Raw genomic sequence first — 14,117 nt, 5'->3', positions numbered from 1 at the left:
CCTATAATGGTAATTAAGATGCTCGTATGAAAATTATGAAACTCGCTTGCGCTAGATTCATAAACAAGCATACTCGCGTCTTAATTACTACCGTTATAGGCTCATTGCATAATGTACTATTAAACTAGTCTAAACAGTAAAATAGAACCGAGACTGATAAGATAATTATAGGGATGATACAATTTTGATCACGGCTTTCTCCAGAAGTGAAATGAAGCTGAAAGGTATGCGTAATTTATTTAGGACATATTAAAGAACTCTATTCCTGAATGAAGGAGCACTACATAGAATTTATCAGCATTTATAAAAATCAACTCTGCTCGTCACATTGTCATACATCCTATTACCGTATCACTTCTGTATGACTTCTGCTTTACATGTTTCGTTTTCCTTATAAGAAGTGAAATTCTCCATGTTTTCAGTCATAGGGTCATGGATCATTTTCTTTGACCATAACCAAAAGTATAAGCAATTAACTACTGTATTATCTAAGCAGTAATTCAATTCTCAATTCAAACATGTAAGGTTGCATGCAAATTTCCGAACATGAAACATTTTTAGGTACATACTTCAATATTAGGCTAGAGTTATTGAAAAAATCCTAAAATTACATATAGGCTATATTAAAATTAATTTTCTGTAGAGCAAGAGTGCTTGCTTCTCATCAAGGGTCACACAAATTTCTCTGTAAGCAGCATATTATAGTGATAAATTTCAGTAATGAATTCGATACCTGAAAGTGTAAAGAACTGAATGAGAATTATGTTCAGATAAAATTACTGAAAATATTTTGCTTCTATTTCTTCTACAGAGTTTCTAACTGCCACAGCAAATGGTCTTAATTTCTGAAATGGTTAACTTCCATAATTTGTACTTAATGGTTTAATACGAATATATTGAAGTCTTTAAACTTTTATCTGAAGAATTTTACGAATTTATCAATTACTAATCTTAGAATGTAGGCTTTCACAGCCGGCGTTGATAGGATGCACATCCTATCAATTAGAATTAGAATTAGAATTAACCCGTAGAATCCCTGTGGGGCAAGGGCCTCTTGGCTGGCAAGGTGGCTATTCTGGCATTCCTGCGTAGCCAGTTCGGGAAAGATCCTCATTCTTTTGATGCTGCATCTATCAGTAGTCTCCACTCTCGGTGGTCCTTGGCTGTTGTTGTCCAGTTGGATCTGAAATGAAGTTTCAGATCGTCCGCCCATCTTTTTTTCTGTCGGCCTATGCTCCTTTGTCCGGTTCTTGGGTCCCAGGCTATTGTTTTGTACGCCAATCTGTTGTGGTCCATCCTCATGATGTGGCCCGCCCACTTCCATTTGATGTAGGTGGCTGATGTTGCTGCGTCTTTGATGCCTGTCATCTTCCTCAGGTCTTCGTTGCGGATTCTGTCATGGAGGCTGACAAGAATCTTTCTCTCCAACTTTCTTTGGCATGTTCCTAACATTTTTCTTTCTCTGTCTGTCAGAGCCCAGGTTTGGGCTCCATATAGTAGGAGAGGAAGGATGCAGCTGTCCAGTATATCTTTTTTCATTCTTATACTGTATTCTTGGCTTGTGAGGATAAATCTCAGACTCCAGAATTTTGACCATGCTGCCGAAATGCGTCTCTGGACTTCTTTGCAGGTAGCATTGTTGAATGTCACTATTTGTCTTAGGTAGGTATATTCGATTACTGCTTTGAAATGATAATTTATTAAAACTGTATCTGTGACTACCTAAGCATGGAAAAATATTTATGTAAATTTAGAACAAATTACAATTTTTGGAATGATGTTTACTTTTCATCATGCAAGACAGCTATAAAGAAAAATCATTATGATATTAAGAGAGAGAGAGAGAAAGAGAGGTACGTTTCGAAATTTTTACGGAAATACTGATAATTAAACTTGCAAGCAATGACAGGTTCCTGACATTCCAGGTCCTACACAACTACAAGGCCAGGCCAGAAATAGTCTTCAGGCAGTGAAAAATGTCAATGTGAGAGGACTGTTAAATAAGCAAGTCAATTTGACCTCAGAAGTCTTGCAACTAGTCCAATGATCACATTGAGCAACGTGACTGCAATTCATGTGTCAATATCAGAATTGGACTGTGGTCGAGTGGTCAGTGGAATTGTTTACAGATGAATCACGATATTTAAATTGCAATTTCTCCAAGAGAATGGTGTTTAGGTGTATCTACATTATGATGTGGAGTGGCATCAGCTCTAATGCTCAGGGAGTTGTTGCAGAGACTTGTGGACCAGTTGCAGGTCTTTCAAAGATTACATTGGCTTCTCGTATTCTTCTTCTAACAGCTCTCACACTCATATTAATTAATTTGATACGATTTCTGTTCTGGTCTGCAGTTCTGTGATCAACTCGCCCTTGTTTTCTAGTTTACTTTCAAAGTTTACATATTCAGATAAAGGATACTATTTCAAAACATGTGTCACAGCTCTTTTTTGTAGTATGTAAACTTAGTATTTGCCCCACGCCGTGGCCTAAGGCATTCTGCCTTGGACTCGCATTACAGAATGTATGCTGAGTCGAGTCCTCATGGAGCAAGAAATTTCCTCATAAAATTTCGGCCAGTGTATGGGACCGATGCCCACCCAGCATCATAATGCACTTGGGAAGCTACAATAGGTAGCAAAATCCGGTTGCAAAAGCCAGCTATAATGGCTGGGGGACTCACTGTGCTAACACACAATACCTCCAATCTGGTTGGATGATCGTCCACCTCTGCTTCGGTATGTGAACGTGAGGCCAGCAGCCGGCTGGTTGTCTGGGCCCTTCAAGGACTGTGGCGCCACAGATTATTATTATTATTATTATTGTTAGTATTATTATTATTATTATTATTATTATAAACTTACTATTTAATTTTCTTGCACAACACTGCACTGTTAGGAGATTATTTGTCATTTGGACTGTTGTGCTTGTAAAAATACGCCTTGAATTTTGAGGATTTTAAGAAAGTTTGTGCTATTTGTGGGCTAAAGAAGATAGATTGTCAAGTGGAATAAAACAAACACTTCTGACATGACATATTCTTCTGTTTGAGTTTAATAGAGGAGCAAAGGCAGAAGAGGCGGCTCGAAACATTTGTGCTAGGCCTATGTACGGGAAGAATGCCATAGGAGAAAGCACAACAAGAAAATGGTTCTGTAGTTTCAACACACATATTCAGTACAAAAGTTGGTGTCCATCCCCAGAAGATGTTACACATAAAGAAGGTGTCGTATACTAGGACTTTTCAGAAACGTAACATAACTGCTAACATTTATTGCCAACAACTCAGATGCCTTGCGGCCACAATTGAAGAAAAACGACTAGGAGACTGTATCAAGTGCTGCTACAACACGATAATGCACGTCTAGATTTTGCTAACATAACGAAAGCAGCTATCCAGGAGATTGGTTGGGAGATTATTCCCCATAATCTCCCAATCTTGCGCCTCTTTCTCTTCTCTAACCAACAATCTTCAGAGGAACTCCTTTGATACTGGAAATGCTTTACAAATTTGTCTTGATGACTTGAACTCCAAACCAGCAGATTTCTTCAGACATGGAATTGAAAAACTACCCCGGGATTGGTATAGAGTTATAGATAATGTTTTACTGATTAATTTGTCTTCTATCCATATCTATAAACTTTTGAATTAATCTAATAGTAAGTTAACACAGTATTGCATATGATACTTTCAACTACAGCAGAGTTTATTCAATGTCAAAATTCAATTCCTTCATTCAAAGTTTTCTGCCTAAGGACAAACCCAGCATTCTCCAACCTTTTCTATTTTTCACCTTCGTTGTAGTCTCCGCTTACAATCCATATATATTAATGTTGTCTATCATCTGATATCTTCTTCTGCCCCGAACTTTTCTCCCATTCACCATTCCTTCCAATGCATCCTTTGGTAGGCAGTTTCTCTTAGCCAGTGACCCAGTTAATTTCTTTTTCTTTTCCTGATGAGTTTCAGCATTATTCTTTCTTCACCCACTCCTTCTAACACAGTTTTATTTCTTATCTCTCTGTCCATTTCACACACTCCATTCTTCTCCATTCAATGCTTCTAGTCGTTTTTCTTCACTTCATTGTAATGATCATGTTTCTGATTATTAGAAATAGTAAACAAAATGTTCAAGTCTTGTCGAGCTAATAGGCTATCTGTATAATAATGAATGATCATGCCAATACTTTCTCTTATGCACTAAAGTGAGCAAGTAAAAGCTTTGTGTGCATAAAATATTCCTAAATCACAGCAAATGTAATTCGCCAATCTTCCAGAGACGAATGACAGCACAGCATATTATATAATCTTAAAAACAGTTATAATATAGCTGTTCAGGAATTTACAAAATAAACTACAGGAAGAATAATTTTAATGACAAGTTCTCCTTGTCAATTTCTATTGAAATTAAGTTAATTAACCATTCAGGAAAAGAGCCAAAATCATAATCTTTAAAATTTAAACCTCGAATGAAAAAAGAAAACTATAATAAGTCTGAAAATGCTGTATGTATACAGGTATGCGTTTACAGTGTGTGTGACCTAAAATGAAACTTATTTTTACCTCTGACCTTTCTTTGTCTGCTACATTGACGAGGAGCTTAATTTAAACCTGACCAGATGGAATTTAGATTTTCCTTTACCCTCTAACTGTGCATTCAGCTGCTATATTTTGGAGTACATTCCATTTACTTCATGTTCACATGTCAAACTCTCTTTGGTGAAGTGTACATATGTAGGTCTAGATCATGATCACCATAACAAACAATTTAAAGATAAGACTATTGTTTGTCCCTAAGAATCTGAAGATAGATGTTCCTGATCATTATACAAAGCATTTATTTTATTTTAGTTTGTTATTTAATGACGCTGTATCAACTACTAGGTTATTTAGCGTAGATGAGATTGGTGATAGCGAGATGAGGCCAAGGATTCGCCATAGATTATCTTGCATTCACATTACGGTTGGGGAAAACTTCGGAAAAAACCCAACCAGATAATCAGCCCAAGCGGGGATCGAACCCACGCCCGAACGCAACTTCAGACCGGCAGGCAAGTGCCTTAACCGACTGAGCCACGCCGGTGGCTTATAAAAAGCATTTGGACTTGTGTTCTAATTTAAGGGATTTTGGGGAAACTTCAATGGACTCTATGCAAGGGAAGCACAATTTTACACGCGCGCACGCACACACCCCCCCCCCCCTGTTTCCCTCGGAAGAAAGAAATTACAGTTTTATGAATATGCATCTATCCATGTGCTGTAAATATAAGGAATCTCAAGAAATGAAAACAATGTCAGAATTTCTTTGATAGTCAGTTCTGGTGAAGTATAGTAATAATTTGAGAGAGCACATTCATGCAGGTTCGAGCATTTGAGAATTTTTTTAACCTAAATTTCACTCCCATATTGAAGTGTTATTTTTGATGTTATATAGTTTAATCATACCAAAAGTACTCTTATGGTATCACACACAAGGATGACGAAAACCAGGATGTCCACAGAAAAGACTTCTAGACCTTGTTTAGCGGAGATCAAAATGGTCTAATTTCGTGCCTGGTGTATGATAGTGATGATAATAGTTTAACCATAATACAGTCAATTGTTAGCCAATATTTTTTTAAGTTTATTTATATACACTTTAACATCTAAGTTATGTCACGTGTGTAGGATTTTTGGATATACCAGTAGGCCGTTCACTATAGTGATTCTGTTTCTATTGTCATACATTGCGTGTATTCATTTTAACTGATTTCAATTTACAATGATTATAATAATGAATTCACTTATGAATGTCTGGGGTTAGTAAATAATTTTAACAAGAATAAGGAAGAATCCAATATTTGAAGGCATACGATAATTCAATTTAGTAGTTCTTATTGTACTTAAGTCAAATATAAGTCATTCCATGTGAAATCATCAGATTTATATAAAAAAAAAAACTTTTATTTTTGTATTTTGATGATATTTTAAGTATGTATAGTATGGTATGAATAATGAATAAATTCAGAGTTTTTCTACTCTGTGTTTGCCGGTTTCAGAAATACGTTCATCTTAATATTCTAGGCTGCAAGTGGATTGCGCTATGTAGGAATTTTGCAAAAGAAATATTAAAAATGCCTATGTCAGAAAATAATGTGTATAATTAAATGAAACTTTCAGAAATTAAGTCCCTAATCAGTCTCATATCTAATAAAAGATAGAGTGAAAATACTGAAACCTTATCTTTATAATAATTACCGGTAATTATTTGCGTTTTGTTGCAATAAAAAGTTTCTAAATATAAATGATTGGAACATGGGTTGGGAAAAACAGAAAATTTTGAAATTTTGGTGAGTGTTTACTCATAATTTAAAGAGGTAGTTGCTAAATTTTAAACATGTTTTTCCAGGATTTACAGGAGTATCGGTAACTTTCTCATATGACACAAATTGGTAGTTTTCTGCTGTTGTACAAGTGACATATAAGTATCATTGTTTACAAATAATGATTTACAGCTTCACAACTAAACAAATAATACATATTGTTACCTATTTTTATAATTTGTGATGGGAAATAACTACTACACATTAGTATTCAATTCTCGTTATGAATAAATACAATTAAAAATACTCCTGTAATGACAATTATGAGTGTTCACTTATTTTTTACCAGACATAAATAGAAATAATTCTTCAGAGTTATAATTGGTTATGGTATGGTCGCTGAAGGCTTATCTTGCCACAAGATGTTTCGTCCTGCCAATGGCATCACATGGACTTTTTCTGTAACTTGTAGCAAAGAAATTCCATGCAACTCGATTACCAAAATGATTAAAATATATTTGCGAAATGTTTTCTTCTTTTGTACTGTGAAGTAGCTTCTACACTGAAGTACACAATCTTTCCAATGGTGCTGTCTTAACTGCTTAACATAAATTCACATTATCTTTTGATATGTATAAAAACTCGCTGGGTTATGAGAGAGACAGACAGACACTGATAAAGCACAGAAGGACTGTTATTATTACGCAAATAAAGCACCATAAGACGAAGTATCACTTGATCCTAGGACTAGTGGTAGCCATAAAGGAGTAGTTTTCTGAAAAATCTGCAGTTGCCAGGCATTCGTGTTCATCTTCAAAATATTTAGCTTGATATTTAGTAATAAAGCAGTGAGGAGGATACTGAGTCCATACCTTGTCGACAATATTATCGACAAACTTTTTCTGTGAGGTAAAAACTTTCATTAATGTGGAACAATCAGTAGTAACCCACTGTTCATATAATATTTTTCTTCCATTTGTAAACAGTCTTGCATCTGTAGCAGTGTTCGTTCAGGCTCTGGTCCAGGACAATCTGCACATTCACCTACACAGCAGTCCTGTTCTGCTGAGCATATCATTTTTTCAAGTAAAGTTTTCGATTTAAAATCATATGGCAGTTATGTTTCTTTGAGCATAAGTTCAAGATTTTGAGGAATGACACACACTGAGCGTGTTCCTTTTGATCCTGCCAGAATGCACTCTTTGGGTCGTAATTCTGCAAATTTAGGAAATCCAATTGATATTATAGCATATTTATCACAAAATGTAACATACAACTCACGCAAATTACATAATAATAATAATAATAACCTCTTCTGACTTTTATGTTCTTTGTAGCGTGTCTCTGGATTTTTTACAGACAAATAGTCCTTACCAGAGCATAATCGAGAATACTCATTATTTTCATAAAACTGTCTTACTTGATTTGTAAAGTGGACAGACAGAATAAGAAATGAAGTAGTGTTGAAAAGAGTGGGTGAAGAAAGAATGATGCTGAAACTGATCAGGAAGAGGAAAAGGAATAGGTTGGATCACTGGCTGAGAAGAAACTGCCCACTGAAGGATGCACTAGAAGGAATGGTGAACAGGAGAAGAGTTCGGGGCAGAAGAAGATATCAGATAACAGACGACATTAAGATATATGGATCATATGAGGAGACAAAAGAGGAAGGCAGAAAATAGGAAAGATTGGAGAAAACTGAGTTTGCAGTGAAAAATCTGCCCTTGGGCAGAACATTGAATGAATCCTTTGATACTGACCAACTCCTTGATACCAAGGAAATTAACTCTATCCTTAACTTTGATTTTTTTTTTTTTCAATTAGATTACTGTAGTCCTCTCCAAGCTGTACAATGTCAGACTTTTCAGTGTCATCCGGTAATTCTTCTGCAATAGGGACATGTTGTGTTTCTTCAAGTTGTGCCTTTAAAGCAGCAGATGTTTGATAAAAAAATTATGAGAGAATATTTTTACTAAATATTCACAATAGGTATGATATACACATTCAAGGTGGCCAACTTTATGAACATTCCAGTAAATATACCTTGCTTTCTGTTTGTCAATGAGAGAAATATTGTCAATTGCAGAACATTATTCAATAACTCTGGAAGAAAACCGAAACACGCAGAAAAATTTACAAGAAATAATACTCGTATCATAAGAAACACTGCCAAAAATTTTCAATATGTTTTATATTTCCTAACAGAAGTTATGACTTTACAAATATACGTTATATTTCAGTTCTATTTAATTTATTTAGCCTATGTTGTCTAACTTTAAAAACAAATGAGAAAGAAAACAATATCAAGGCACCAAAACCTTCTTTACATTATTGTATAATCACATAGAAAATTTCAAGGACATATCTTTAAATGTTATTGATATATTAACTTTTTCTCATCATAAAACAATCAATAAAGAGTAAAAATTAGAGCTCACTTGCCCTTGATTAACAGAGAATATCTCCAGAATGGTAAATCTCAGGACACTAATATTTGGTCACTTTTCCTACCTTGTAGTGATCTACTATTAGACAAATTTCCATCAAATTAAAAAAATTATGCTGCTACAGGCTATCTGATGGTTTTACATGGAATGACTCGTAGTACAATTTTCTTTTAACTGTAATAGGTAACCCCACTGTTGTAATGAAATATGAACGATACTTGTGTATTGTTTTATGACAAGTACAATGTATTGTGATGAGTCACTTTGGGAGGCTGACATATCTAAACAAGTTTTATCACCAAGTCCAGGTAGACTGTGCAACCAGGTCGAATTATGCCCTTTGAACTTTCATGTCAATATACTCTGTTTCTTACATGGGTTAACACTGCATGAAAAGAAAAACTGTTCAATTCATTTTGTTATACAAAAACACTGTTTTATATATAGCCTACAGTACACTTAATTGAAATACTACATACATTTGCAACGGCTAAGATGTGCAGCTTTAATGCTTCCATAGTTGTGTTCGAATCCCATCTCAGTCATGGATATTTTGTCACTCATGAGGCAGATATGCTGTAAGTGGAGGACTGGCATGATGTTGACCTCATATCAGTTGAATTTCGCTATATGAACGTCTAACATGTCAAAATTCCCACACTCAAAAACAAATAAGGGTTACGAGGGGGGGGGGGGACCCTCATATAAGTATGAAGATCTTTGATATAACCTACATACAATATTCATTGCAATCTGGATGTGGAATGAAATTGGCGGTAGCAGATAATACGAAAATATTAAGATAAAAAAGGTCAATCCATGGGAAATTGATGTACTTGGCAGTAGTGTAGCCCTCTTACTTTCAATTCTTGGAATGGGACGTATATGAAACATAAGAAAACAGAACTATACGTGGCATAATTTTTAAATAGGACACTAGAAAAAAAAAACAGCTCGGACACAGCTCTTATCAGTAGTATGACATTTTTTCTGAGACAGAAAAAAATTACCAGAATGAAGCCATTTCAAATAAATTGGGAACAGATTCAGAAATGGAATATATAAATCCCACATATACAAAATGAGAGAAAATAGAATGTCCGAACAATAAAAAGTAATAAGATTAGTTGTTCCCCTTAAGTGTAACATCTTACCAGTAACCCCTAAGAAGGTGTTGCTGTAATTCACAAATTTGACTTTGGCACTCTCAGAGTCCTTGCTTGGAATATCCAAACAAATTCCTAGTTACCTTTTCGATCTAAAGTCCAATTTGATATTCTCTAGCACTACAAAAATTAACAATGACCAAATGTTCAGTTAAAACATCAGATATAATGTAAGCTTACTGGTATTTCGCATGGATCTTATTCATTTTGGTAATTCTGGAGGATGATTACTCCACGATTTTCGAACTTTTTTTTTTTCTTCACAAAGGACGGTTTTATGCTCGCTTTTTCGAAAGGTAATAGAAAAAAATTTCGGAAACACATAATTTTGACTGTAACCTAATATAACCTATCACAGCCTAAACTAAACTAAACTAACCTATTCTTAACTAACCCTAACCCAAGCTAAGCTAACCTGGTAATGTTATGGAGTGGTCGTCCTCCAGAATTACCTTCATTTTAAAGTACAGGATAAATCTTTACAATAGCGTTACCAAAGAAAAACAGACAGCAAGAATGGGCACATTCCTAGACAATTGTAGCCTAATTATATGCAAGGCATACAAAAATCCTGAATTAACATACTTGTCACTGATTCATATATGCAAGGCATACCAAAAGCCTAAACTAACTTAACCTAGAGCTCTCACCTTTGGAAAACACTTTCCAAAGCTTGATGAGCTATTAACTGTCCCATTCCGTAGTTTGATTCAGTTCATCAAGAACATCAAACTATTAGACTGATAGGATATTATGACGAGGAAGCGCAATAGATCTTTCAGGTTGCAGTGTTAGGGCTGTCATAGCCCTCCCCATTTAAATTCAATTCAAAACCTAACCTAACTTGACCTGACACAGATTCGCATATGCGAGGCATACGAAAAGCTTAACCAACCTAATCTGTCATAAATTCCCGCACCAGCCTCCATTTTCACAGCAACTTTCGACCCCTTATTTTCGGTGTGAAATTGGCGTCGGCGCTAATTTTTTTCTTTTTGTTTATGATATGTATGACTCGACTAGAGGCCAAGAATGTAAATACATTTGTACCTTAACACAGTAACGCAACTATACAGAAATTCCGAGAACGGTATTTCGATAACTTAGGCTATTTATTTAACGAACCTTAAAAATGGTCATGATAATTACAGGTATTAGGCCTAAATGGGTGGTTCACTTTTGGCAACAGGTTTAACTTTTTTTTTTGTCAACTAGGACTGACTATGGTAGGCCTGTATACAGGTTATGGGTGAAACTTCGGTATTTTCCCCACACTACACACGGGAGAGAAATGCACTTAAATATAATAGAATTCACATTCTTTGGCTTCACATTCCTCAAGATAACTCAACTAACTCACTAATCTTGTCACATACCTTGGTCTCAGGTCATTTAGCTATCCCGTCTAACCCATAACGAAATGCAAATCAGACGTCAATCCCGTGTGTGGTGTGAGGGGAGATCGAAGATTGGCCCAGGTTTTGTTACAATTATAAAGGTAACATTCCAGTTACGCCGCAAAATTTCTTGGTCTTGTTTTCATATACAATTTAGTACATTTAATTTAGTAATTTCAGAGAAATAAACTTTAATTGCACAATGTTGTGTATATAAACTGTAAATACCATTTTGCACGCAGCAGCCGTGCAATACAGTATTTTATAAGTATAATTTACATATATTATCTACTTATACAAAATATACAATCTCACTTCACCTCAGTCGGTAAGATGTTTTCAAAATAGTCTAAATCAACGAATCTACATGTTAATTATTGTAATAATAGTAAAAAATGTATTCCAAGCTATTGTTACAATAAATTGTTCACACATTTGTCAGTAATGTATACAAATGTTGGGATTTTTTTTTTAACTTTGCCTTCTATAAAAATGAATATGAAAGTACGGCATAAAAGCACTAGTGTTAGGGTTATATAAATTATATTTACAGTAATTAATAATCGAAATAAAACGGAAAGATACTTTACAAAACGATATTAAAATATTAGGTAATGTCAGTATTCGTAATAACACACGTCATGCTTCATGCATAAGCACGGTAGTGGCTGCACCGCTCCCAATGCCTGAAGTGGGATAAATTTCAGACTATGGATACCTTCTTTTTCCTCTTACTCCAAAATTCCAACCTTGTGCATACAAAACAAATTATTGGCACTGAAAAGTGCCTTTTCGTAAGCATGATGATGCGCATTCGACAAACACAGACATATCTTTTCTTTTTAGTATTTTAAGATAATTGTCAGTGAGGTATAATTCGATGTACCATATATTGTGAATATATTCAGATTAAGCATAAATAAATATTAATAAATGAATGACAATGATTACAATCATCATATCAAAAAATTTACGACACCTGCTTCCAACCACTTGATGTATTGCTTCATGACGCATGTTTCGTGCTCTTAACATACAAAACCCATTATGGCGTACATATATTTATAAATCACCGGAAACCTACGAAGATGTGTCCTAATATTACTGACCTTCGAATATTTCAGCTACAATATTTCACAATATTAAGCTCATATCAACGTATGCACATTAACGCGCAAACAAACCCTACACAACTGCCATGTTGATTCTTCCACAACCATTTCTCAGTGTAGACAACATATGGTGCGTAGGTTGAAGAATATAAATATCCCATACAAGAAACAAATATACCTCTGCAGCATATTGCATTCAGAAATCACTCAGTTTGATATACGAAAAGTACAGTATTGCCACTTTAGTATTGTTTCTCGCTAATTCTAGCGGATTTTTTAATATACTTTTTTTGGAGAAAAATGATACGGAGAAACTGCAGTATATGGGAACATATTCTGCAGTTGAGCCAATGATATATTTTATATTGTTAATACTGTACGGTTTAGCGTTTTTTTTAACTTCTCACAGTGGTTAAGAAACATTTCTTTACATTGATGGTATAGGAATTTAGAAGAATTGCATTTTTGGATAACGGTTTTCCCTGAACTTGTATTGGCGACACTGACAAAGAACCTGGACTGAGCTCTGGAAACTGGAGGTCTTGGAGGGTAAAAATGAGTGTGTTGATGCCACTGCTTACGTAATCATACAAGGTGGCAGCGCTTGAAATACTGCTCACAAGTGGTTCCCGCGTAACGCCAATTCCGCCGTCAGGAGCTGCGTTCAGTTGTAAAGATCCATAGCAGAACACTTACATGACATTGACATTTAAAGCACTCGCCGTTGCTTATTAAATACTTCGTACAGTATTTTATAGATAATTTTATTCATGCCATTTCCCAACTTCTGTGGTCCCGCGTAACGCCAATTCCGCCGCTAAGAGCGGTTTCAGTTCTAGAGATACGTAACAATACTTAAATAACAATGACATTTGGGACATTTAAAGGACTCACCATGGCTTTTTAAATCCTTCGTGCAGTATTTTATAGATAATGGATGCTATTTCCCAACTTCTGTGTCTCAATTACATTAAATGAATGGTTGTCATTCTTGATATTAAAATATACTGCATATAAACTAAGGCACTGTCTTCCTGTATCTGTAAATATATGTTGAGTATTGTTGATTCAACCAAATAATATAAAACTAATTCATCTTCAGTTTTACATGCGCATTGTAGCGTACCTTTTTCACCTATTTATTATTATTATTATTATTATTATTATTATTATTATTATTATTATTATTATTATTACTGTCTTCCTGTATCTGTAAATATATGTTGAGTATTGTTGATTCAACCAAATAATATAAAACTAATTCATCTTCAGTTTTACATGCGCATTGTAGCGTACCTTTTTCACCTATTTATTATTATTATTATTATTATTATTATTATTATTATTATTATTATTATTATTATTATTATTATTATTATTATGTATCGAAGTACATATATTTCCGTGCAGGAATTCTGCATTATCATAATATGAGCCGTTCAGAGCAGAAGTGGTGTAAGTCAAAATTGGGTAATGAGTTTTAAAGTAAAAATTCTGTAAAATACAGCGCAAAGTAGCAATTAATATGTCCTTCGTGCTATCCACTGACTACTAATAGTTTAAACAAATTGAATATTAATTGCTACTTAGTGCTGTATTTTACAGAATGTTTACTTTAACCCTCATTACTCATTTTTGAGCTCTCAACGGCTCATATGGTGAAGAATGGGTAGAAGGAGAAAAATTATCTCC

At 34.7% G+C, this 14,117-nt stretch overlaps 1 protein-coding gene across 3 annotated transcripts in view; it reads right to left on the bottom strand.

Annotated features, from left to right (window-relative positions):
* LOC138712151 (H/ACA ribonucleoprotein complex non-core subunit NAF1) overlaps window positions 1–12,539 on the bottom strand; it is a 32,337-nt gene extending 19,798 nt beyond the window's left edge. For 2 of the 3 annotated variants that reach the window (XM_069843632.1, XM_069843634.1), the window contains exons 1-2: window positions 12,423–12,532; window positions 9,230–9,326 (exon numbers count right to left, since the gene is read on the bottom strand). In XM_069843632.1, the coding sequence (XP_069699733.1) occupies window positions 9,230–9,268 (39 nt within the window). In that variant the 5' untranslated portion in view covers window positions 9,269–9,326; window positions 12,423–12,532. Of the gene's footprint in view, window positions 1–9,229; window positions 9,327–12,422 lie in introns of all 3 variants that reach the window. The other variant, XM_069843633.1, reaches the window with a different exon arrangement.
* Window positions 12,540–14,117: the final 1,578 nt, after the last annotated feature.

Source organism: Periplaneta americana, chromosome 13, assembly GCF_040183065.1.
Source record: "Periplaneta americana isolate PAMFEO1 chromosome 13, P.americana_PAMFEO1_priV1, whole genome shotgun sequence".
NCBI lineage: Eukaryota > Metazoa > Arthropoda > Insecta > Blattodea > Blattidae > Periplaneta > Periplaneta americana.
The sequence above is the reverse complement of the archived record's forward strand: the minus strand, read 5'-3'. Positions and strand labels throughout refer to the sequence as shown.